Source organism: Balaenoptera acutorostrata, chromosome 5 (assembly GCF_949987535.1).
Source record: "Balaenoptera acutorostrata chromosome 5, mBalAcu1.1, whole genome shotgun sequence".
Taxonomy (NCBI): Eukaryota; Metazoa; Chordata; class Mammalia; order Artiodactyla; family Balaenopteridae; genus Balaenoptera; species Balaenoptera acutorostrata.
In genome coordinates, this window is record NC_080068.1 from 139,463,533 (window position 1) to 139,490,721 (window position 27,189).

At 37.7% G+C, this 27,189-nt stretch overlaps 1 protein-coding gene across 2 annotated transcripts in view; it reads left to right on the plus strand.

Moving 5' to 3' along the window:
- NAA15 (N-alpha-acetyltransferase 15, NatA auxiliary subunit) overlaps positions 1-27,189 on the plus strand; it is a 76,734-nt gene that overhangs the window by 8,535 nt on the left and 41,010 nt on the right. For both annotated transcript variants that reach the window (XM_007172336.3, XM_028164001.2), the window contains exons 2-4: positions 16,974-17,058; positions 19,113-19,217; positions 21,459-21,616. In XM_007172336.3, coding sequence (XP_007172398.3) covers positions 16,974-17,058; positions 19,113-19,217; positions 21,459-21,616 — 348 coding nt within the window. The remainder of the gene's footprint in view (positions 1-16,973; positions 17,059-19,112; positions 19,218-21,458; positions 21,617-27,189) is intronic.

Sequence of the window (27,189 nt, forward strand, 5' to 3'; positions counted from 1 at the left end):
CATCAACCCCGTCCATCTCCAGAACTTCTTCATCTTCCCAAACTGAAACTCTGCGCCCATTAAACAACTCCCCCATCACCCCTCCTCCCCGGCCCCTGGCGCCCACCATTCTGCTTTCTGTCTCTGTGGGTTTGGCTTCTCTAGGAACTGCATGTGAGTGGGCTCATACAGCATGTGTCTTTATGTGATGGGCTTATTTCACTCAGCACAGTATCCTCAAGGTTCATCCATGTTACAGCAGGTGTCAGAATTTCCTTCTTTTTTAAGGCTGAATGAAGTTCTGTTGTATTTATATACCACTTTTTGTTTATCTATTCATCTGTCAATGGACACTTGGGTTACCTCCACATTTTAGCCATTGGGAATAATGCTGCTGTGAACATGGGTGTACAAATCTCTCTTCAAGACCCTGCTTTCAATGCCTTTGGGTATATACCAAGAAGCAGATTGCTGGGTCATATGGTAATTCTTGAGGCATACCATACCGTTTTCCATAGTGGTTCCTAGCAATGCACAAGGGTTCCAGTTTCTCTACATTCTTGCCAACACTACTGTTTTCTGTTTTTGTTTTTGTTTCATAATAGCCATCCTAGTGACCATGAAGTAGTATCTCATCGCAATTTTGATTTTCATTTTCCTAATGATTAGTGACGTTGAGTGTCTTTTCATGTATTTATTGGCCATCTGTATGCTGTCTTTGGAGAAATGTCTAATTAAGTCCTTGCCCATTTTTTAATTGGGTTGTTTGTTGTTGAGTTGTAAGATTTCTATTTACTGGCTATCGATGCCTTATCAGATATACGACTTGCAACTATTTTCTTCCATTTGTGTGTAGTCTTTTTTTTCCCCCAGGCCTGTTTGTTCGTTTGTTTATTTATTTATTTACTGCACCACACGGCATGCGGGATCCTGGTTCCCCAACCAGGGATCGAACCCATGCCCCGTGCATTGGGAGCACGGAGTCTTAACCACTGGACCACCAGGGAAGTCCCTGTGTGTCATCTTCTGATGCACAAAATTTTTAAATTTTCATGAAGTCTACTTTTTCTCTTTTTTCTTTTGTTTTCTGTGCCTTTGGAGTCACATCTAGGAAATCACTGCCAAACTCAATGTCATGAAGCTTTTTTTTTTTTTTTTGGCTGTGTTGGGTCTTCATTGCTGTGTGCGGGCTTTCTCTAGTTGTGGCGAGCGGGGGCTACTCTTCGTTGTGGTGCGCGGGCTTCTCATGGCGGTGGCTTCTGTTGTTGTGGAGCACGGGCTCAAGGCGCGCAGGCTTCAGTAGTTATGGGTTATGGTCTCTAGAGCACAGGCTCAGTAGTTGTGACTCACGGGCTTAGTTGGTCCGCAGCATGTGGGATCTTCCTGGACCAGGGATCGAACCCGTGTCCCCTGCATTGGCAGGCGGTAAATCCATTTTCTTATGTGTGAGGCAGTGAATGAGCTTATTCTACTTAATTTTTTTTCTAGTCTCTTTTCCTCTGACTTTTTAAAGTTATTTTTACTTTGTGAGAGCATGCCATTTTATGTACTATTCTACCCTCATCAATACCTTTGTTTTAGATTTAATTCTACAATTAAATATAGTTAATATTAAACAACAGACCTTTTTCAGAAGTTTTCCCAGTCATCTCTTGGCTGGATGAAGCTTATTGTCTAGTATAGATTCCTCAACAGTGCTTGTGGAAATCTCTTAAGGTCTTAGATGTTAAGTGTTTTCCTACAGTCTTGATGTTTGAAGGACAGCTTGGCTGGGTTTAAAATCCTTGATTCACATCTTCTTACATTTCTTGAAAATAATTGACCCCCTGTTGTCTTGCTTATATGTTGCTGATGCCAACCTGATTTCCTTTTCTTTGTCGATGACTTGGTCTTTCTTTTCGAAGACTTGAATTTTTATTATCTGTAAAATAGAATTGTTTTACTTAGGTATGTCTCTGTGTTGACTATTCTGGATAAATTTTCCCTTGTGGTTTCAGATTGTAGATTGATGTTTTCTTTTGAGTCAAGAATTATAGTTTTGAATATTAGTTCTGGTCAGTTGTTTCATTCTTCAGTGATCTTTGCTTATTGGATCTTTGCATCTCTTTTATATTACGTTTCCTTCAATTCTTTTCTCTGTTATTCATTTGCTTGAGAAGTCTTATTTTCTATCTTTTTAGATCATACATCTTGTAATTTAGTCTTCATTTCTGTGATGATTTTGTTTTTTTCTGTTTCTTAAGTTCAGTTTGTTCCTATTTTAAAACTTGTTTGCTCTTTAAAGTTTTGAATATTTGATTTGAGGTGTTCTTTTATGTCTGCATTTGTTATTTAATTATTTCTAATTTGTGATGGAGCGTTACATCTTTCCAATGTGTTATCGCTATGGTTTTTGGTGTGTTTTCATCTACCCAAATTTTTCACTTTTAAAAACTCTATGTAAGTAACTTGGTGTGAATGCTGGGTTCTTTTTTCTGTTCAGGTTATTTGTGATGGGTTTTACTGCACCAGCAATATAGACAATTTTATTTTTGGGTGAGGCTGGGTGGTTTCTTCAGTCTCTTAGTTCAAGAGTACCCTCTTTGTTGCTACAGTCAAATGCAGTTTTTAAAATAAGTCCCCTCTCCCACATTGTTCTGTATTGGTTTAATAAGGCCTTGATCTTCAGTGCTGCCCTCTCCATCAAACCTTCAAGTGACACTCTCTCCTTCTAAGGTGTCTCCTTCTCCTCCAAAGCTATGCCTTACTAAAACTGCCACCTTTGGTCTTACAGACTTTCTGAGCCTCTACATTTTGACTCCCCAGTAGCCATTGCTCTCATCCACCATGTCTCTCAGTACTTCCTTTTGACCTCTGGCTTGGGTGAACTTGGGTAAATCCTGAATATTACCCATTCAGTCACCACGAGGACCCTGCTGTATTTTTCTTTTGGACAGTTCCCATTGGAACATGAGACTTCTGGTCTTCAGTGTTTATGCAATTACATGTAAATTAGAGCTTTTAGTTGTCTTATCTCTTTGTAATGCTCTGGGTGATTTTATTTGCTTCCTTTCTTGGCCTGTATGGTTTTTTTTTTTTTAAATTAACTTATTTATTTATTTATTTATTTTGGCTGAGTTGGATCTTTCTTGCTGCACGTGGGCTTTCTCTAGTTGTGGAGAGCGGGGGCTTCTCTTCCTTGCGGTGCACGGGCTTCTCATTGCAGTGGCTTCTCGTTGCAGAGCACAGGCTCTAGGCACGTGGGCTCAGTAGTTGTGACGCACGGGCTTAGTTGCTCCGCGGCATGTGGGATCTTCCCGGACCAGGGCTCGAACCCGTGTCCCCTGCATTGGCAGGTGGATCCTTAACCACTGCACCACCAGGGAAGCCCCAACCTGTTGTTATGAGGATTTGTGTAATGTTTAGAAATTAGGGGGCAGCCATTATCCTGTAAATCATTTCTGGTTTTATGTGTTATGCTTGAAAATAATAGTGCTTGCTTTAATATAATTTGCAGTTCAGGTTTTATATAATTGAGTAATTGGTTATACTTTTGTTGCTGTGTCCCCATGACCACTCCATTGTTTTCTTTAAACTCTTTGGGATTATTTATCATTGAAATAATTATGAGGGTCTATTAAATAGCTGACTCTCAATCATATGTATATACCTTGAGTTTTATTTAATTTTGTCCTATCCCTAAGCAATCAGAGTTCATAGCAGAGTTCTACTCATATTAAGCGGGAATCCTAAATCTTCCTCCAATTTTCTTTTCTCAAGTGACATAATTTAATGCTGGGGGGAAAAAAAAAGTAAGGTAAGAGAAGTCTGGCACGTTTTATAATGCATTAACAGGATTTTAGTATCCAGAAAGCAGATGGTGATTGTCACATTCAATTCTGTGGCTAGTAAGACCTCATCTGTAATTTTAACTTCTGGACCCAAAACTTGGAGAGATAAAGACCAACGACTCTGTAATGCTGACACACCACAAAAATATTGGTGTAAAATTCCCACAGACCTTTCTTGTCTTTTGTTCTGAGACTATGTACTTGTTACTTTAAATTTTTGAAGTGCCTTTTGTGAAATACTGACAGATTTTTAAAAGATTGTTTATTTAGAAAAATAAAAATTAAGCAACCCCATTTTAAAAATAAATTTATTTATTTATTTTTTGGCTGTGTTGGGTCTTTGTTGCTGCGCGCTGGCTTTCTCTAGTTGCAGCAAGCGGGAGCTACTCTTTGTTGCGGTGCGAGGACTTCTCATTGCGGTGGCTTCTCTTGCTGTGGAGCACGGGCTCTAGGCGTGCGGGCTCAGTAGTTGCAGCCCATGGGCTCTAGAGTGCAGGCTCAGTAGTTGTGGTGCACAGGCTTAGTTGCTCCGCGGCATGTGGGAATCTTCCCGGACCAGGGATTGAACCCATGTCCCCTGCCTTGGCAGGCGGATTCTTAACCACTCCGCCACCAGGGAAGTCCCCAACCCCATTTAAACTGTCTAATTTTTTTGAAATTTTACTAGTTTTATAAAATATACAAGTATGGGAACAATACTGTATCGACTTCAAAGGGTGGCACAAAAGGTCAAAGGACTTAAAACTTTCGTATAAGGAACAGCTAAAATTACAAAGATGTTTAGCTTGAATAAGAGAAAACTGAAGTCTCAAGAGCTAGAATCAGTAAACAGAAATTAGAGGGTGATAGAGTTTGGCTCAATATAGCTAAAAACATTCCAGTAGAGCGAGCTGGCGCCAACAAGAGCTGTGTGACCACTTGCACCAGATGACATTTACTATAGAATTAAGACAAACGTATTTTTAAAAATAGTATAAAACTAGGAGGGGGAAAAATCATTCATAAGATTTGTTTTCATGGTTGTAATAGTTTGCCAGAAATCGTATGATATAAAAAGCTAACATATTGTCTGCAAATGGAAGCTCTAACTAAAAGAATTAAAGGAAAGGAAGGATAAAGGTAGTTTTTCAGCGTTCCTATGTTTTCTTTTCAAAAAACATTTAAAAATTTAAAGTATCATTACCTACAGTGAAATGCACAGGTTTTGAGTGTACTGTTCTATTAGCTGTCTTGGGCATGCTGCTCTTTAATTTTGACAAGTCACAAACCAGTGCAGCCTGTGGCCCTTTCAAGATGTAGAGCATTTACACCATCTCAGAAGAGACACCTTGTTCCTCCTGATTGTATATTTTAATTCAGTTTCTGCTTTCAGGTTTCTCTATAATCAGTCACACTGTGTTGGGTCTAAATATTTTAAGCCGTAACTGATACCGTAGTGCTTTATTTAAACATTTTATTGAGTGCTTACTCAGGTTCTTTTTATACATTTGTATTTAATTCTCACCTTAACCCTGCAGGGTTGTTAATGTCCACATTTTGCAGGTGACACAGTTGAGGCTCTAATAAGTTTAATTAAGCCAGTGATGCAAACCTGTCTAAGTGTTTTCTAAGATTTGAACTGTAGACTCTAGAGCAGTGTTGTCCAATAGAATTTCTTGTGATGATGGAAATGTTCTGCATTTGAATTTCCCTGTGTTAGCCATTAGTCACATGTGGCTATTGAACACCTGAGATGTGGGTAGTGTGACTGAGGAGGTTTACTGAAGAATTTTAAATTTTATTTACTATTAGCTAATTAAAACGTTAAATAGCTATAGCTCTGAGTCTAAAGACTTTCTCCATACCTGTCTGCTCTACAGAAGTAGGACTACTAAAAGTAGTTCCAGTACACTGGCACTGCTAAGTGCTAGCCAGGCTCCTAGTAAGTTAATAAATGTTTCCTGAGTTGATTGTAGCATAGCTAAGGCTCATTTTCTTTTTAACTTTTTAATTGTGAAAATTTCAAACATATGAAAACAAAGACAATAATATAATGAACCTGTCTCCTTGGTTTGACAGTTACCAACTTTCAGTGCATTCTTTTTCATCTATGACTCCTACCCCTTGGATTATTTTGTCAAATCCCAGGCATCATTTCAAAATGGCTGACTTTTAAAGCTAAGTTTGGCTTTTATCATTTAGCTTGATTGGAGGCTGCATTCCTTTTAATCAGTTTTGATGGATAAAATGTTTTTTGTATTAGCTGAAGGAAAACAATAGAAAGGTGTATTTAATACTAAAGAAAATTATGTAATGTTAATGCCAAATCTAAATTGTATGTATTGGGACTTCCCTGGCGGTCCAGCGGTTAAGACTCCGTTTCCACTGCAGGGGACACGGGTCCGATCCCTGGTCAGGGAATTGATATCCTGCATGTCACCCGGTGTGGCCAAAACAAAACAACCCCACCCCCCATAAATTGTATGTATTATATTTAAATTTTATATGTCACTATCTTCTATTGATGTAAATAGCCTAGTTTCTTTATTTGCCATGTCACAGTTCTACTGTCAGTTCTGTTTTTAAAATCTTTGTAGTACTGGTTGGATCTGTCCTGCTAATGTGCCATCCAGTAGCTGGCCTGGGGCCTGGATCATGTATCTGTTAGTTCAGTTCTCAAAGTCTGCTGTGCTGTGAATAAGATCGCATGTGTATGAACCCTGGAATTCATAAACAACTTTATGGGGTTGCTTTCCCCAGTTCCGCCTCCTCTGTGATCTTCCTGATATTTTGTTTCCCTGGGGCTCCTCTTCTCATCCTCTGTCTAGAAAGCTGGGGTTCTAGTTATTTCGCTGTGCTGTGTACTTTTGTGATCATGCCCATATTTGGTTAGAGGTTTATCAATTTTATTGATCTTCTCAAAGAACCGGCTTTTGGTTTCACTGATTTCCTTTATTTTTCTCTTTTCTATTTCATTGTTTCTGTTCTTTTTTCTTTTGTTTCTTCTGCTTATGTTGAGTTTAATTTGCTCTTATTTTTCTACTTTCCTAAGGTGGAAGCTGATATGATAATTGGAGACCTTTTAGAATACAGGCTTTTTTCTGACTACTTTTATAATTTTCTCTTTTGTCCTTACTTCTTAGCATTTGGATTGTGATGTGCCTCCCTTTTTGTTTGCTTTTTGTTTTGTTGTTTTCTTTGTTTTAGTTGATCCTGCTTGAAGTTTGTTGAGATTCTCGGTTCTGTGGGTTTAATAGTTTCCATTTCTCTATTGAGATTTCCTATTTGTTTTCTGATTATTTCATGTTTTCCTTTCAATCTTTTAATATTACTTAATAGTTACTGTTTTAATGTTTGTCTGCTATTTCTGTCATTATTTCTGAATCTGTTTTTGTTGATTAATTTTTTTCTGTAGGTCATGGGTCACAATTTCCTGTTTCTTCACATTTCTAATAATTTTTGTTTTTCTGTAATGTGTATTATAGACACTAGGATATTGAGTATCTGGATCTTGTTGTCCTTTGTAATAGAGTTTTGTTTTGGCAGATGGTTAATTTGCTTGTGCATCAGCTTGTTCTTGTTTTTAAGCTTTAATAAAAGTGGGTCTAGGGGCTTCCCTGGTGGTGCAGTGGTTGAGAATCTGCCTGCCAATGCAGGGGACACAGGTTCGAGCCCTGGTCTGGGAGGATCCCACATGCCGCGGAGCGGCTGGGCCCGTGAGCCACAATTGCTGAGCCTGCGCGTCTGGAGCCTGTGCTCCACAACGGGAGGGGCTGCGATGGTGAGAGGCCCACGCACCGCTGTGAGGAGTGGCCCCCGCTTGCCGCAACTGGAGAGGGCCCTCGCACAGAAACGAAGACCCAACACAGCCATAAATAAATAAATTAATTAATTAATTAAAAAAAAGCAGTCTGCAGATAAAGAATTAAAAAAACAAAAAAGTGGGTCTAGATTATCCTTATTCCCAAGGTGTGGCATTTCTGGGTCTCTGATGAATCCTGGAGCGTTTAATGAAGTCTCTAACTGGATGTTTGGAACTCAGATGTCTCCCAGCCATGTATAAGCATCAATAGTTGTTCAGCTCATGCTACTTGGTAGTTGTTCTTGGCCAACTTGAGTAGAATTCTGCAGTGTGCCTGATCAATTTAATATTTGACCAAAACTCTTGTATAGATTTCTGAAATTTCATCTCTGTACAGTTCTTTCTGATACCCTGCTCCATAAGTTTCAGCTCTTCAGGCGTTTTCTATCTCAGATATCTGCTTAGGTCAGTAAGACTGCCATGTTCTACTTGTGTTCCTCCTCTCTATTCTGCAGTCTGGAAAATGCCTATAGGCAAAAAAAAAAAAAAAAAAAAAAAAAAGATTTTCTTGGGATTTACCTTGTTTCCCTTCTGAGAGCACAGTCCTGTGTTGGCTTTTGTCCAATGGCTGAAAATAGTTATTTCCTATTTACTTAACCAGTTTTATGCTTGGCAGGAGCATGAGCTGGTATCAGTTATTCCTAGACATTTTAGAAGCAGGAGTCTCAGTGTATGGTGCTAGCATTTAGCACACAGGATTTGAACAGTTCATTCTGCTTGAATTATATCCTGTTTTGCGTTACTGTTTCTGCAGCACAGTGTTAATATTTTAAAATTTAGCTGCTAATGAAAGCTAACCGTCTACAATATTCTAATATTTTTGAAACTATTATGTTTAATTTTGAATTAACATATGTTCATGTTACAGGCAAGGTGACAAACAGAATACTATGGCATTCATTCCATACCAAGGGAACCCCTTATTTATAATTCTGAAATTTCAAGAACTCCCCAAACACAAGAATTTCAGAGATGGGATTGTAGACATGTATTTTTATTTAATTTGATGATTCTACTATGGAGAACTTAACATGTCTGCCCACAATGTCGTTTTACAAAGCCTGTTTTAAATGAATTGATGTGAAACCTTTGGTCAAAGTATACTGTATGTAGTATTTGCATCTCTCTTAACCTAAATAAAAGTAAATTCTCTAAAGATTTACTTTAAGTCTACAGGTTTGATTAAAGCAGCATTCAGTATCTTATGGTTTAAAAAAAAAAAAGAATCTTATCATGGTAGCTTTATTCCCATGATTCTGTAGAATTAACTTTGGTGATAGTGTTACATGGGATTTTTAAAAACAAGCAAATTATTTTTTTCATTTTGTACATTTACGCCTTTTGAACAGTTCAGAAAAGGACTTCTTATGATTATATCTTCTGTTATACTTTAAGCCTGCTTTTATAAGATTCCATTTTGATTAGACAGAAACCTGTGTTAAAGCTGAATTATACATAGATCTGGCCTTATATGTTTGGAGGAAAGAAATTGTTGAATATGATATACTACTTCCTACTTTTCTTGTAAACCCTGTTTGCTACTAGAGTTTATCTTTGGGTAAGAGCAAAAGTTTCAAGGACATTTTTTGGGGTAAAGTAAATTGAATGTTTGCTGTTACTTTTTCCATTAAACTGTGAGAATACTACTCTCATTTGTTATGAGTGACCTGTTGTAAGAGTAGTGCTTTTAGGAAAAAAAGAGATTGAGGTCTGTTTCCTTAAATGCACACTGAATGGTATGCCATTCTCAATTATTTTTATGGGTCACCTTGACAGAAGATAATTGGGTTAGTGGCATTGAGTATAATTTCAATATGGGCAGCCGCCAAATTTCATTAATTGGGAGCATAATCATTAGGAACTGAAACTTAATTACTTCTGTGAAGTTTGATAAAATAAAAAACTAAGTGTATAGTATTATTATCTCATTCAAAGAAAGTGGAGTTCGGTTTTTCATTTTCATTTGGTAAACTCAGTTATTTGGGGGAATTATCAAATTGGTTAATCTGTGTGTGTTCATTTTTGTCACCTTATTTTTGGCATTTTTATTGCCTATTTGATTATAGTACTGAGTAAGCAAAGGAACAAAAGGTGAGATAAAAGTTGAATTTGTTGATTAGAAGATCTGTTAAAAGATGAAAACTCGGCTTTAATAATATTTATGTTAATAAAATGTAATAAAATTTCTGTATGTGATGGAAAGAGCTCTTAACTGGGACTCAGAGGACATAGACTGTTAGGCCCGCCAACACTAACTAGGAATTTTGCCACTAACTAGGTTTGTAATCTCTGGCAACAGATGCACGAGGACCCCATGCAGATTTTTGGATGTCTTTCTCTGAATAGTTCCATCACTTTCAGTACTCTGCCTTGCAGAATACCTCAGCCTCCTTGAACTTCAATCTTTGTTTCTTCAACTCTGTGGACTGTTGTGCTCTGCTTCAGATCCTTCTCCCTGTGCTATGATCTGTAAAACAGTGACATTACCAAGTGTATCATGTCCCCCCAACCCATGGTTCACAATCCTGCACTGCCTGTTGTCCAATGTCTGGCAACAGTTTTTTTATATATTTTGTCTGGTTTTGTTGTTTACGTTAGAAGGACAAGTTCAGCCTCACTCCATCATGGCTAAAAGTGGAAGTTCCCTTACAACGTTTTTACAGCAATAAATTTTTAGAGAGCAAATTGAGGGTTTTAAGAATAGTGTACTTAGGGGGCTTCCCTGGTGATGCAGTTGTTAAGAATCTGCCTGCCAATGCAGGGGACACGGGTTCGAGCCCTGGTTTGGGAAGATCCCACATGCCGCAGAGCAACTAAGCCTGTGCCCCACAACTACTGAGCCTGCGCTCTAGAGCCCGCGAGCCACAACTACTGAAGCCTGCGTGCCACAACTACTGAAGCCTGCGTGCCTAGAGCCCGTGCTCTGCAACAAGAGAAGCCACTGCAATGAGAAGCCTGCACACCGCAACAAAGAGTAGCCTCTGCTCACCACAACTGGAGAAAGCCCATGTACAGCAATGAAGACCCAATGCAGCCAAAAATAATAAATAAATAAATTTATTTTAAAAAGAAAGAATAATGTACTTTTAAACTGTTCTTTGTATGTATGTAGTTCCTGGAAAACTGTGACAAGTTAGGAGTGTCACTTTTAATTAGCCTAGTCTTTACATCATATTAACAAATTAAGGAATAAAAACCATATGATCATCTCAATAGATTCAGAAAAAGCTTTTGACAAAATTCAACACCCATTTATGATAAAAACTCTCCAGAAAATGGGCATAGAGGGAACCTACCTCAACATAATGAAGGCCATATATGACAAACTCATGGCAAACATCATACTCAATGGTGAAAAACTGAAAGTATTTCCACTAAGATCAGGAACAAGACATGGATGTCCACTCTCACCACTCTTATTCAATATAGTTTTGGAAATCCTAGCCACAGCAGTCAGAGAAGAAAAAGAAATAAAAGGAATACAAATTGGAAAAGAAGAAGTAAAACTGTCACTGTTTGCAGATGCCATGATAGTATACATAGAAAATCCTAAAGATGCCACCAGAAAACTCTTAAAACCAACCAATGAATTTGGTAAAGTTGCAGGATACAAAATTAATGCACTGAAATCTCTGGCATTTCTATACACTAACAACGAAAAATCAGAAAGAGAAATTAAGGAAACACTCCCATTTACCATAGCAACAGAAAGAATAAAATACCTAGGAGTAAACCTACCTAAGGAGGTGAAAGACTTATACTTACAAAACTATACAACACTGATGAAAGAAGTCAAAGATGACATAAACAGGGCTTCCCTGGTGGCGCAGTGGTTGAGAATCTGCCTGCCAATGCAGGGGCACGGGTTCGAGCCCTGGTCTGGGAAGATCCCATATGCCGCGGAGCGGCTAGGCCCGTGAGCCACAATTACTGAGCCTGCGCGTCTGGAGCCTGTGCTCCGCAACAAGAGAGGCCACGATAATGAGAGACCCACGCACCGCGATGAAGAGTGGCCCCCACTTGCCACAACTAGAGAAGGCCCTCGCACAGAAACGAAGACCCAACACAGCCATAAATAATAAATAAATAAATAAATAAAATAAAAGACAAAACTGTAGTTCCCAGAGGCTCTCATTATTTAAAAAAAAAAAAAAAAAAGATGACATAAACAGATGGAGAAATATACCATGTTCTTGAATTGGAAGAATCAGTATTGTGAAAATGACTATACCAACCAAAGCACTCTACAGATTCAGTGCAATCCCTATGAAACTACCAGTGGCATTCTTCACAGAATTAGAACAAAAAATTTTACAATTCTTATGGAAACACAAAAGATCCCGAATAGCCAAAGCGATCTTGAGAAAGAAAAATGGAACTGGAGGAATCAGGCTCCCCGACTTCAAACTATACTACACAGCTACAGTAATCAAGACAGTGTGGTACTGGCATAAAAACAGAAATATAGATCAGTGGTACAGGATAGAAAGCCCAGAGATAAACCCATGCACATATGGTCACCTAGTTTATGACAGAGGAGGCAAGAACATACAATGGAGAAAAGACAGCCTCTTCAATAAGTGGTGCTGGGAAAACTGGACAGCTACATGTAAAAGAATGAAATTAGAACACTACCTAACACCACACACAAAAATAAACTCCAAATGGATTAAAGAGCTAAATGTAAGACCAGACACTATAAAACTCTTAGAGGAAAACATAGGAAAAACACAGGAAAAACACTCTTTGGCATAAACCACAGCAAGATCTTTTGTGACCCACCTCCTAGAGTAATGGAAATAAAAACAAAAATAAACAAATGGGACCTAATTAAACTTAAAAGCTTTTGCACAGCAAAGGAAACCATAAACAAGACAAAAAGCAACCCTCAGAATGGGAGAAAGTATTCGCAAATGAAACAACAGACAAATGATTAAACTCCAAAATATAAAAACAGCTCATGGAGCTCAATATCAAAAAAACAACAATCCAATTAAAAAATGGGCAGAAGACCTAAGTAGACATTTCACCAAAGAAGACATACAGATGGCGAAGACATACAGATGGCCAAGAGGCACATGAAAAGATGTTCAAAATCACTAATTATTAGAGAAATGCAAATCAAAACTACAATGAGGTATCACCTCACACCAGTCAGAATGGCCATTATCAAAAATTCTAGAAACAATAAATGCTGGAAAGGGTGTGGTGAAAAGGGAACCCTCCTGCATTGTTGGTGGGAATGTAAATTGATAGAACCACTATGGAGAACAGTATGGAGGTTCCTTAAAAAACTAAAAATAGAACTACCATATGACCCAGCAATCCTACTACTGGGCATATACCCTGAGAAAACCGTAATTCAAAAAGAGACATGTACCACAGTGTTCATTGCAGCTCTATTTACAATAGCCAGGACATGGAACCAACCTAAATGTCCACTGACAGATGAATGGATAAAGATGTGGCACATATATACAATGGAATATTAGCCATAAAAAGAACGAAATTGAGTTATTTGTAGTGAGGTGGATGGACCTAGAGTCTGTCGTACAGAGTGAAGTAAGCCACAAAGAGAAAAACAAATACCGTATGCTAACACATATATATGGAATCTAAAAAAAAAAAAAAAGAAAATGGTACTGATGAACCTAGCTAGCTGCAGGGCAGGAATAAAGAGGTAGACATAGAGAATGGACTTGATGACATGGGGTGGGAGGGGGAAGCTGGGGCGAAGTGAGAGTAGCATGGACATATATACACTACCGAATGTAAAATAGTTAGCTAGTGGGAAGCAGCAGCATAGCACAGGGAGATCAGCTCAGTGCTTTGCGATGACCTGGAGAGGTGGGATGGGGAGGGTGGGAGGGAGGGAGGCTCAAAAGGGAGGGGATATGGGGATATATGTATACATATGGCTGATTCCCTTTGTTGTACAACAGAAACTAACACAGTATTGTGAAGCAATTATACTCCAATAAAGATCTATAAAAAAAAAAAAAAGAATAGTGTGCTTAAACTATTCTTTGTATGTATGTAGTTCCTGGAAAACAGTGACAAGTTAGGAGTGTCACTTTTTTTTTTTTTTTTTTTTTAGAAAGTTATATCTTTTTTTTTTTTTTTTTTAAAGGATTTTCTTATTTATTTATTTATTTATTTATTATTTATTTTTGGCTGTGTTGGGTCTTCGGTTCGTGCGAGGGCTTTCTCCAGTTGCGGCAAGCGGGGGCCACTCTTCATCGCGGTGCGGGGACCGCTCTTCATCGCGGTGCGCGGGCCTTTCTCTATCGCGGCCCCTCCCGTCGCGGGGCACAGGCTCCAGACGCGCAGGCTCAGCAATTGTGGCTCACGGGCCCAGCTGCTCCGTGGCATGTGGGATCTTCCCAGACCAGGGCCCGAACCCGTGTCCCCTGCATTAGCAGGCAGATTCTCAACCACTGCGCCACCAGGGAAGCCCAGGAGTGTCACTTTTAATTAGCCTAGTGTTTATGTCATAGCTTCCTTTAATGGTTTTTACTAATATTTTAATTACTATAAGAAAAATTATTTTTAGGCTTTCTGCTAAGTAAATAGGAACACTAAATTTAGTTGCTTAGTTGTATGTTTCTTTGACTGCGTATGGTTACGTTACTGCTTCTGCTCTCCCCTCCCTCGTATCCCCCAGATCACTTTGCTTGTTGATTGTGGGAAGGGCTGAAAGTTAGGAAGCTATTGCAGAGAAACTAGGACTGATGGATCTACTAGAGAATGGAAGTGTCAGGGAAGGAAAGCACAGAGGATAATTAGGTTTTTTGCTTCATCATCTGAGTGAGGGTGAGTTGAGGGAAGGGCATCTCTTGAGACGGTGAAGACTTGGTGAATAGATTCTGGGGGGAGAATCAGTTGTGTTTCGGATAGTGTATTAGGTTTGAGATGTGAACAACAAAATAGAGATGGAGAGTACATAGTTGATTATAAGACAGCTCTGTAGTTGACTCTATCATTGAGCTTTAAGCAGTTGATTTCATGGTGCTGAATGTAAAATTTTACATTTTTGTTTCTCCACATTTTTCTATGATTTTATTATCATTTGCATTAACTACCCCTCCCAGATTTTGAATGTATTGTTTTAAAAATTGTGAGTAAAATTTGTTTAAACTTATGACAGTGAAATCTGGCATAGAGTACCATATCTTTAAGATGTTTTCTGTAATGAATACAGTGCTTTAAAAATAATTATTGTTATGAAAGCACATAGTGATACTTACAAGTCAGATAGCACTAAAAGGTTTATGATGAAAAAGAATTTGTCAACTCACCCCCCCTCCCCTTCCCCTCCATACCTTCCCACACCAGAATCAAGCACCCTCAGTCCTTCTAGCTATTTTCTCTGGTATTTGCTTTTCTGTTGCTTAGTAATATAACATTATTTCTTTCTTCTTTTTAAAAATATTTATTTATTTATTTGACTGTGCCAGGTCTTAGGTTGTGGCACACAGAATCTTCGTTGCGGCACGCAGGATCTTTAGTAGCGGCATGCGAATTCTTAGTTGTGGCATGTGGGATCTAGTTCCCTGACCAAGGATCAAACTCAGGCCCCCTGCATTGGGAGCATGGAGTCTTAGCCACTGAACCACCAGGGAAGTCCCTATAACATTATTTCTTGATACATAACTTTTAGACATTTGTTGACTTCTGTTCATGGAAAATGAGGGCTTGGTACTTCATCATTCACACATTTGCTCACTTGTCTTTCTCTCTTTATACTTATATCACAATATTTTGATAAACCAGTATTAAATATTTACATTTTTATAACTATACATGTATTTTTTTATTGTTGAGCCAAATATTACGCTAAGACCACTAAGACCACCACATTCTCTTATATAAGCCTTTATTTCTCCTGGAGCTAATACCTATCTTACTTATTCAGTTGCCTGGTTTTCTATAGACCCATTGCTCATTTTCCCCAAATGTGCCTGTATTTCTGTCAGGTGTTTATAAATAAAATTTTCCATTTTTGTCCTTGATAGAAACCTATTCCATGGTGGCCATTGGCGGCCTGTTTTATTTTGCAGTGGTTGTTCTCTAGTTCTTTTTTCTGCATTAGATTACTTATTTACTAAGTCCCATGTTATCTTTTTGTTTTGATTCCTTTTAATAGCTTCCTAAGGAAGAGTGCAGAGAGATAAAATTTTAACTTTCTGAGAAGCTTTAAACTGTCATTTTACTTATATATACTTGATTGACAGTTTAGCTAGGTAAGGAATTCTGAATTTTGAAGGCTGTGTGTAGTTTTATAGCTTTTAGCAATATTCCATTGTTACTTTGGAGTAAAAGTTCAGTGCTATTCTGATTACAGATCTTTTTTATGTGACTTGTTTTTTTCTCTCTGGAAGTTTTTTTTTTTTTTTGGCTGTGTTGGGTCTTCGTTGCTGCGCATGGGCTTTCTCTAGTTGCGGTGAGCGGGGGCTACGCTTCGTTGCGGTGCGCGGGCTTCTCATTGTGGTGGCTTCTCTTGTTGCGGAGCACAGGCTCTAGGTGCGCAGGCTTCAGTAGTTGTGGCACACGGGCTCAGTAGTTGTGCCTCGTGGGCTCTAGAGCTCAGGCTCAGTAGTTGTGGCGCACGGGCTTAGTTGCTCCGCGGCATGTGGGATCTTCCCGGGCCAGGGCTCGAACCCTTGTCCCCTGCATTGGCAGGTGGATTCTTAAGCACTGCGCCGCCAGGGAAGCCCCTGTCTCTGGAAGTTTTTACGGACCATTATTTCCAGGCTTTGAATTTTCATTATGGTGTGCCACGGTGTGGGTCTTTCTCCCCTTTGTTAATTTGCGTGCACTTGTTTGTCCCTTGTGGCTTCAGAGACTTGTTTCCTTCAGCAAAAAGACAATGGTATTTTAAAATATAATTTCTACACCTGTCTTTTTTTTTCAGTTTTCATATTATTAACACTTGTTGGACCTTTTGGAGTAAGCTAATGATTTTCTTATTTTTTCTAATGTATATTTTGTCCCTTTGTCTTGCTTTTACTTTCTGTATTTGAACCTTCCTTTTTTTTTTTTTTTTTTTTTTTTTTAATTTTGGCTGCACAGTGTGGCTTGCGGTATCCAGTTCCCTGAGCAGGGATTGAACGTCACTGCAGTGAAAGTGTCGAATCCTAACCACTGAGCCACCAGAGAACTCCCTGTATTTTTTTTTTTAAACTGTGTTTTAGTGGGATTTAGGAGAATATGGAAATAACGTGATCATTTTGTTGTATTTAACAGAATAAAAAATTTAGCACCGAATTTAAAATTGTTTGCATTTCTTGCTAAACTTAAAGTTTTCTCTTTTGTTTTGACAGAGATGTTATGAACATAAACAGTACAGAAATGGATTGAAATTCTGTAAACAAATCCTCTCTAACCCCAAATTTGCTGAGCATGGAGGTAAGTGTAAATACTGTACACTTGCTTGTAAGTGTAAGTAGGTAAGGCTTTGCTTACTTGTCTGGTTTCACTTATTTGGGTTCTGTTAATCCCAGCTGCCTAGATTGTTTTCCAGAGAGAATGGACCTTCTTATCCTTGACTCCTGTGAGATGTTTAATACTAATACTTTGAATATATTGTCGAGAAAATGATAACACAATCTACTTGAGTTCTGATTTATTCCTATTTTGAATATTAGCACCATAGGAAAGGCAAAAGAACCTAGTAAGACAAATATGCTAATTTAAGTTTAATAAATAAGTTTATTTAAAATGTTACAAGAAAATTTTGCTTGAGAACTTTGGTTGAGCTAGAGAAATTTTATTCCTTACAATAAGCTTATTCAGAAAGTATCCATTTGGGTCTTTGCTCATGAACCAGCACCTTCTTATTTAGCATTGTATCTTAATTAGTTTTTCAAGACAGTCATGTTTAAGACATGATTTTGAAAGTTTACATAGCTTTTGCCTGTGTGAGGGTAGAAAATTGGACAGTGAGATGTTTGTAGGATAAACTTGTAAAGAGGCAAAGGAAAAATAAGCTTTCATAGGTCTGATTTGTAGTTAGGAAACATGGCTCTTTGTTAATTAATTTGATAATGTTCTCTTAGTATTGAAGAGGGAGAGAGCAATAGTTCCCTGTTAGCTATCTTTACTCTCGCGTACTTTCACTATAGTAATACAATTGTTTAAAGATGGAAAGCAGTGGGAATAAAGTATCTAAAATTTTCTCTCTCCATTTCCTTGTTAAAAAATAGTTTTGCTAGCCGGTTGGATATTAGGTTGTTTTGTATTCATTCCAAAAGTATGCATAATGGTAATGTAACTTTTAGTCGTATAGTCACCATAGAGTTTCAGTACAGCAGAGTACCAACTTTCATTGTGTCTAAAATGCAATTTCCCTTCATATTTTAACATATCTGAAATCAGGTTGCATATGAAGTGTCATAATTTAATTGAAAATACTTTTTAACAGTACATAAGTTATGATTTGTTCTACACTTACTGACAACCTGGGTTTTCATTAATTAAGACACTTGAAGTTGTTTCTTGCAAGAATAGATTTTACCTGTTTAACAACAAAGTGTTACTTTCTACAGTACCTTGCTAATTTGGCTACTTGCCAAATATATTTTGTTTGTTTGCTTCCTTTTCCTTTAAATTTATGCATGATTTTTGCTGATTTTGTACACATTTTTTTCCTTCTTTTTTGCTTCCATTTCTTTATCTGTGTTTTACTATAAATGTTGACTTTTCCTCAGGATAATATGTTTAATCCTTATCTTTTATTCCTAATTAGTTTTTCTATAAATTTTAAATTGTAGTCCTAAAACGCAAATTAATCATAATGAATATTTTCTATTCATTTGTGTTTCATAGAATATACATTATGAAATTAGAAATATTGTTTTTCCCTTTCTGAAAATTAATATTTTCCTCAACTCTTTTTTAATCTGTGGATTGTGAATGACAGGTGTTTGACATCTTCTTTTACTTGTATATTTAATAGTAATCCCAAAAAATCATTTTAAAATAAATTTATGAAAACCAGAAATGTAATTTATGTGTATATTTAAATAGTTGAACAGTGAATTTAACCTTTATGTAACTTGGGTTCACAGAGATAGTCTGTTTCAAGATAAAGTTTTTCATACTTTAAAGTAGTGATTTAATAAGGTCATGGAATTCCCCTGAACAGTAGGAAAATCATTTTATCTTGTTAGCATATGGATTACCAGATATTCATGCATTTTTGTATCTTTTTATCTTAAAAAAAAAAATCTAGGGAGGCCTACAGTATAGAAATGTGTAGTTACTTCATTTGTCAATTTAACAAATATTTTAATTCTTTAAAAACCTGGACATTTTCCCAGGAATCTCCTTGAAGTTTTAAATATTTAGGATAATGTAACATTTGTTTTTGAGATATGGTTACCGTTTTTGTTGTTGTTAGTTATCTTTAAATTCCTTTTCTTTTTTCTTCCTTTTCTTCTTTTTCTTTTTTTTAAAAATAGAAACCCTGGCTATGAAAGGATTAACATTGAACTGTTTGGGAAAAAAGGAAGAAGCTTATGAATTGGTTCGTAGAGGTTTGAGAAATGACTTGAAGAGTCATGTGTGTATCCTTTTTGTATATTTAAGGGTTGGATTGTGGTGTCTTGAGCTAAGGCAGCAATTTGGGAGTCAGAAGCTTTAGATCTCTCTTACTGTGTAACTCCAGAGGAGATGGTTCTTTCTTCAGTTGAATAATAGCAACTGCCTTCATTCAGGAAACATTTTTGTATACCTACCATGTTCTACCATTGTATCTAGTCACAGATAAATGGGACTTGCCTTTTAAAATATCTATGAACGCTCCTCCCACACTTAAAAAAAGAGGTACCCTGCCGATTTCATCATAGCATGAATTGAGAGAAGGATATACAGTAAGGAGTATGAGAAGGCAGTATAGTATACTGATTGAGAGCCCAGGGTTTGGAGTAGGCTTCACTTTGGTTTGAATCTCAGCCCAGCTTCTTTCTAACTGTGATCTTAGGGCTTAGTTTCCTTATGTGTTAAATGAGAATACTCATACCCACTTCACTGGGGTGGTGTAAAGATTTAATGATGCTTAACATAGTCCCTGATAATGCTGTACTGTGTGAGGTGAATTTTATTTTATTAAGGGAAGTGTGAGAGTAGGATCAAGTACAAATGTCTGAGGGAAGATAGAGAAAAAATTGTGGGTTACTGTTTTTTAAATAGTTTTAAACATATTTCTTTACCTATTTTGTTGGCTAACACAATGAAGTGCTGAAACACTTAGCAAATTTTCAAGTGTTAGTCTGGAATAATACAGACTAAGAAAAGATATGGATTTTGCTGTCAAGGATCTTATAGTCTAGTGAAGGAAGATACTTGGTAGAAGCTTAACACTTCTGAGTATTACATAAAATGTTATAATTTGTTCAACAATTATCACTAATCCAGTAAAGCAGAAGTGAGTGAGTTGAGAGTAACCAGAAACTGAAAAGGTAAGCAAAGGATTAAGTAATAAGATTTTGTAGCTATCTTTTCATCATTTTAATGTTGGTGCAGTGTTCTATATGTACTTGCCATGCTTTATTTAACTGGGTTCCTCTTGATGAACATAAATTTCTTTAAATTTTTAGCAGTGTTAAACTCCTTGAGGATAGATTTTTAGAAGAAGAAGATTCAAGGCAGTTAAAAGGTGTTGCAGTGCTCAAGAGAGTTGATCAAGTCCTGAAATGGGGGTGCGGGGAATAGGAAGGTAGGTAATGGGTGCCAGATTATGAAGGGTAGTGTACCTCAGGCTTTTTAAAACCATGTTCCAACCAACTGAGAAGATTTGTTAACCTTTACTTTGTCATTTGCATTATGAAAACGAAGATTATTTTTCAAATAAAATTTATAACATTATATATGTATTTTCAGTTATACATGTCACCCTAGAAATTCTGTATTTACTGACTCTGTTAAGGAGTGTAGAAGTTGTTAGATTGAAAAGTTGGAATCTGATCTGAGAGAGAAACATTACTCATTTCTGGAAAGGGAAGTAGACTTTCTTCTTTTGATTGTGTGTGTTTTAGAAAGGTTACTCTGGCAGGTGAGAGTAAAAGCAGAGAGACTGAAGGCAGGAGGATGGGTGACTTGCAGTAATCAAGATCTAAAGTGAAAAAGACCTGTATTAGGGGAGTGGGATTATTTACATATTTTCCCCCCTTTGTAGCACAGTTTTACAGCCTACGGTAATTTTGCTTACTTATCTGTCTCCCTTACTAGACTTTAAGTTCTTTGAATAGGAGACTGTCCATTTTGGCCACCTGCACCCTAAATTTAAGTGGTTGATTTTTAGGAACTTTATACTGCACTAAGGGTCTGTCCCAAGGACCTTGTTAGCTAAGGAAAAGAAAATACACTTGATTTAAAACAATTACATGTCATGGATACCCATTCCCTCTTTTTCCTTTTAAAAGAAAAGATAATTCTTAATATTTATTGAGCATTTATTTTTGTGCAAGCCAGTGAGCACTTTATATGTTATTCCATTTTGTCACCAAACTGCTGTGCTTTGCTGTATAGGCTTTCTATTTATTTATATTTTATAATTGAGGAAACATAAGATTAAATTAACTTGTTTAAGGTCACAGAGCTAACAAGGCAGGCTAGACCTGTTTTCTCTGGCTCGAAGAGCTGTGCTTTTTTTCCCCACTGTATCAGACTACCTTCTGTCTTTATATTCTCTCTGTTTTTTAAGCTTGTAATTTTATAAATAGATGTAGTTTTCTGAGTTTCATAGAGAATATTATCGGAACTTTATTTCTTGACCTGGAGGTTGTATCCTTAACTAAATCCTTTAGGTTGGCATGTTTATGGCCTTCTCCAGAGGTCAGACAAGAAATATGATGAAGCCATTAAGTGTTACAGAAATGCGCTAAAATGGGATAAAGACAATCTTCAAATCTTAAGGGACCTTTCTTTACTACAGATCCAAATGCGAGATCTTGAGGGTTACAGGGTAAGTAGAGAATTTTTTTATTCTAAGGAGGAAATATTGTTTAAATATTTAAAACTTTTTTTGAGTACTTTCTGATAACAAGTTTTCCATTAAAAAAAAATTTTAATTGAATCTTGCTCTCTTCCCCCAGTAGTGATTGTGTTTATGACTGGACTAATCAGATTTAAAAATTATTTTACTGTGAGGCAGAGTTGGATTACTGTATAAGATTGAGTTAATCAATTCAGTGAAAAATTAACATTTTTATATATATATTTTTTGTTTGTTTATTCCTTTTACCTTCATAGAGACTAATATTCTGTCTTAGTAGCTACATTGTGTGTGCCGGGGGTGGGGGGATATCCTTCCAGTTTTATTCAAATATAATTGACATACAGCACTGTATAAGTTTAAGGTGTACAGCATAATGATTTTGTTTACATCATGAAATGTTACCACAGTAAGTTTAGTAAGCATTCATCATCTTATATAGATACAAAGTAATAGAAAAAGGAAAAATTATATTTGTTCCTGGTGCTGAGAACTCTTAGGGTTTACTCTTGTAACAGTTTCCACATATAACATACAGAAATGTTAATTATATTAATCATATTGTACATTACACACCTAGTACTTAATTTATCTTACAATTGGATGTGTGTACCTTTGACCACATTCATTTAATACCCCGTTCTCCCCACCGCACTCCCATTCCCACCTCTGGTAACCACAAATCTGATTTCTTTTTCTCTGAGTTTGGTTGGTTGGTTGGAGTTTTTGAAGTTTAATTGCCCTATGATGCTATATTAGTTCCTGGTACACAACATAGTGTTCTGTATTTTTCTGCATTACAAAATGATCACCACTGTAGCTATATTTTAACCCTTAAATCAGTCTATTAAATCAGATTTATTTAGTCCCTCTTTTTATTTTTCCATGTAGTACCTGTTGCGTTGTTTTCTATAGATCTTAGCTCAGTAGTTGGGCACTGTATTTTTAAAAAGTGGTTTTTTTCCTTTGTACTATCTTTTTTTAAATTTTTATATTAAATTAATTTTTTTATACAGCAGGTTCTTATTAGTCATCAATTTTATACACATCAGTGTCTACATGTCAATCTCAATCGCACAATTCAGCACACCACCATCCCCACCCCCCCCCCACGGCTTTCCCCCCTTGGTGTCCATACATTTGTTCTCTACATCTGTGTCTCAACCTCTGCCCTGCAAACCAGTTCATCTGTACCATTTTTCTAGGTTCCACATACATGCGTTAATATACGATATTTGTTTTTCTCTTTCGACTTACTTCACTCTGTATGACAGTCTCTAGATCCATCCATGTCTCAACAAATGACTCAATTTCGTTCCTTTTTATGGCTGAGTAATATTCCATTGTATATATGTACCACAACTTCTTTATCCATTCGTCTGTCGATGGGCATTTAGGTTGTTTCCACGACCTGGCTATTGTAAATAGTGCTGCAGTGAACATTGGGGTGCATGTGTCTTTTTGAATTATGGTTTTCTCTGGGTATATGCCCAGTAGTGGGATTGCTGGATCATATGGTAATTCTATTTTTAGTTTTCTAAGGAACCTCCATACTGTTCTCCATAGTGGCTGTATCAGTTTACATTCCCACCAACAGTGCAAGAGGGTTCCCTTTTCTCCACACCCTCTCCAGCATTTGTTGTTTGTAGATTTTCTGATGATGCCCATTCTAACTGGTGTGAGGTGATACCTCATTGTAGTTTTTTTTTTTTTTTAATTTATATATTTATTTATTTATTCCTGGCTGTGTTGGGTCTTCATCTCTGCGCGAGGGCCCTCTCCAGCTGCAGCGAGCGGGAGCCACTCCTCATCGCGGTGCGCGGGCCTCTCACCGTCGTGGCCTCTCCCATTGCAGAGCACAGGCTCCAGACACGCAGGCTCAGTAGTTGTGGCTCACGGGCCTAGCCGCTCCGTGGCATGTGGGATCTTCCCGGACCGGGACACGAACCCGTGTCCCGGGGCACGAACCCGTGTCCCCTGCATTGGCAGGCGGATTCTTAACCACTGCGCCACCAGGGAAGCCCTCATTGTAGTTTTGATTTGCATTTCTCTAATAATTAGTCAAGTTGAGCAGCTTTTCATGTGCTTCTTGGCCATCTGTATGTCTTCTCTGGAAAAATGTCTATTTAGGCCTTCTGCCCATTTTTTCATTGGGTTGTTTGTTCCTTTAATATTGAGCTGCATGAGCTGTTTATATATTTTGGAGATTAGTCCTTTGTCCGTTGATGCGTTTGTAAATATTTTCTCCCATTCTGAGGGTTGTCTTTCGTCTTGTTTATGGTTTCCTTTGCTGTGCAAAAGCTTTTAAGTTTCATTAGGTCCCATTTGTTTATTTTTGTTTTTATTTCCATTACTCTAGGAGGTGGATCAAAAAAGATCTTGCTGTGATTTATGTCAAAGAGTGTTCTTCCTATGTTTTCCTCTAAGAGCTTTATAGTGTCCAGTCTTACATTTAGGTCTTGAGTCCATTTTGAGTTTATTTTTGTGTATGGTGTTAGGGAGTGTTCTAATTTCATTCTTTTAAATGTAGCTGTCCAGTTTTCCCAGCACCATTTATTGAAGAGACTGTCTTTTCTCCATTGTATATCTTTGCCTCCTTTGTCATAGATTAGTTGACCATAGGTGCGTGGGTTTATCTCTGGGCTTTCTATCTTGTTCCATTGATCTATGTTTCTGTTTTTGTGCCAGTACCATATTGTCTTGATTACTGTAGCTTTGTGATATAGTCTGAAGTCATGGAGTCTGATTCCTCCAGCTCCGTTTTTTTCCCTCAAGACTGCTTTGGCTAAACAGGGTCATTTGTGTCTCCATATAAACTTTAAGATTTTTTGTTCTAGTTCTGTAAAAAATGCCATTGGTAATTTGATAGGGATTGCATTGAATCTGTAGATTGCTTTGGGTAGTATAGTCATTTTCACAATATTGATTCTTCCAATCCAAGAACATGGTTTATCTCTCCGTCTGTTGGTATCATCTTTAATTTCTTTCATCAGTGTCTTATAGTTTTCTGCATACAGGTCTTTTGTCTCCCTAGGTAGGTTTATTCCTAGGTATTTTATTCTTTTTGTTGCAATGGTAAATGGGAGTGTTTCCTTAATTTCTCTTTCAGATTTATCATCATTAGTGTATAGGAATGCTTCTCTGATTGCCATGGCTAGGACTTCTAAAACTATGTTGAATAAGAGTGGTGAGAGACATCCTTGGACATCCTTGTCTTGTTCCTGATCTTAGAGGAAATGCTTTCAGTTTTTCACCATTGAGAATGATGTTTGCTGTGGGTTTGTCATATATGGCCTTTATTATGTTGAGGTAGGTTCCCTCTATGCCCACTTTCTGGAGAGTTTTTATCATAAATGGGTGTTGAATCTTGTCAGAAGCTTTTTCTGCATCTATTGAGATGATCATATGGTTTTTATTCTTCAGTTTGTTAATATGGTGTATCACATGGATTGATTTGCGTATATTGAAGAATCCTTGCATCCCTGGGATAAATCCCACTTGATCACGGTGTATGATGCTTTTAATGTGTTGTTGGATTCTGTTTGCTAGTATTTTGTTGAGGATTTTTGAATCTATGTTCATCAGTGATATTGGTCTGTAATTCTCTTTTTTTGTAGTATCTTTGTCTGGTTTTGGTATCAGGGTGATGGTGGCCTCATAGAATGAGTTTGGGAGTGTTCCTTCTTCTGCAATTTTTTGGAAGAGTTTGAGAAGGTTGGGTGTTAGCTCTTCCCTAAATGTTTGATAGAATTCACCTGTGAGGCCATCTGGTCCTGGACTTCTGTTTGTTGGAAGATTTTTTTTTTTTAAGTTATACAATTTATTTATTTATTTATGGCTGTGTTGGGTCTTCGTTTCTGTGCGAGGGCTTTCTCTAGTTGTGGCAAGCGGGGGCCACTCTTCATCGCGGTGCGCGGGCCTCTCACTATCGCGGCCTCTCTTGTCGCGGAGCACAGGCTCCAGACGCGCAGGCTCAGTAATTGTGGCTCATGGGCCTAGTTGCTCCGCGGCATGTGGGATCTTCCCAGACCAGGGCTTGAACCCGTGTCCCCTGCATTGGCAGGCAGATTCTCAACCACTGCGCCACCAGGGAAGCCCCTGTTGGAAGATTTTTAATCACAGTTTCAATTTCATTACTTGTAATGGGTCTGTTCATATTTTCTATTTCTTCCTGGTTCAGTCTTGGAAGGATATACCTTTCTAAGAATTTGTCCATTTCTTCCAGGTTGTCCATTTTGTTGGCATAGAGCTGCTTGTAGTAGTCTCTTAGGATGCTTTGTATTTCTGCGGTGTCTGTTGTAACTTCTCCTTTTTCATTTCTAATTTTTTTGATTTGAGTCCTCTCCCTCTTCTTCTTGATGAGTCTGGCTAATGGTTTATCAATTTTGTTTATCTTCTCAAAGAACCAGCTTTTAGTTTTATTGATCTTTGCTGTTGTTTTCTTTGTTTCTATTTCATTTATTTCTGCTCTGATCTTTATCATTTCTTTCCTTCTGCTAACTTTGGGTTTTGTTCTTCTTTCTCTAGTTCCTTTAGGTGTAAGGTTAGATTGTTTATTTGAGATTTTTCTTGTTTCTTGAGGTAGGCTTGTATTGCTATAAAATTCCCTCTTAGAACTGCTTTTGCTGCATCCCATAGTTTTGGGGTTTTTTTAAACATCTTTATTGGAATGTAATTGCTTTACAATGGTGTGTTAGCTTCTGCTGTATGACAGAGTGAATCAGCTATACATATACATGTATCCCCATATCTCCTCCCTCTTGAGTCTCCCTCCCACCCTCCCTATCCCACCCCTCTAGGTGGTCACAAAGCACCAAGCTGATCTCCCTGTGCTATGCAGCTACTTCCCACTAGCTATCTATTTTACATTTGGTAGTGTATATATGTCCATGCCACTCTCTCACTTCGTCCCAGCTTACCCTTCCCCCTCCCCATGTCCTCTTTTCTTAGAGTAAGTAGATCAGTAAGTAATAAAGGGTACCATGTCTTAACCTTTTAAAAAATTACAAGATTATCTTGGAAGCTTCATTGTGCTTCTTAAGAAATACGTTTTTGCTTCTGTAAAGCTACACAATGTGGATGTTTGAAACTATTTTCTGTTATGATTTTCATCCTTGTGTTACAGATTGCTCAGTGTTGTGGGGTAAATGAACATGATTTTTTTTTTTTTTTTTTTTAACAGATTATTTTAAAGGATTTTCTTTTTTATTTATTTATTTATTTGTTTATTATTTTTGTCTGTATTGGGTCTTCGGTTCGTGCGAGGGCTTTCTCCAGTTGCGGCAAGCGGGGGCCACTCTTCATCGCGGTGCGGGGACCGCTCTTCATCGCGGTGCGCGGGCCTTTCTCTATCGCGGCCCCTCCCGTTGCGGGGCACAGGCTCCAGACGCGCAGGCTCAGCAATTGTGGCTCACGGGCCCAGTTGCTCCGTGGCATGTGGGATCTTCCCAGACCAGGGCTCGAACCCGTGTCCCCTGCATTAGCAGACAGATTCTCAACCACTGCGCCACCAGGGAAGCCCGAACATGATCTTTTTAAGAAGC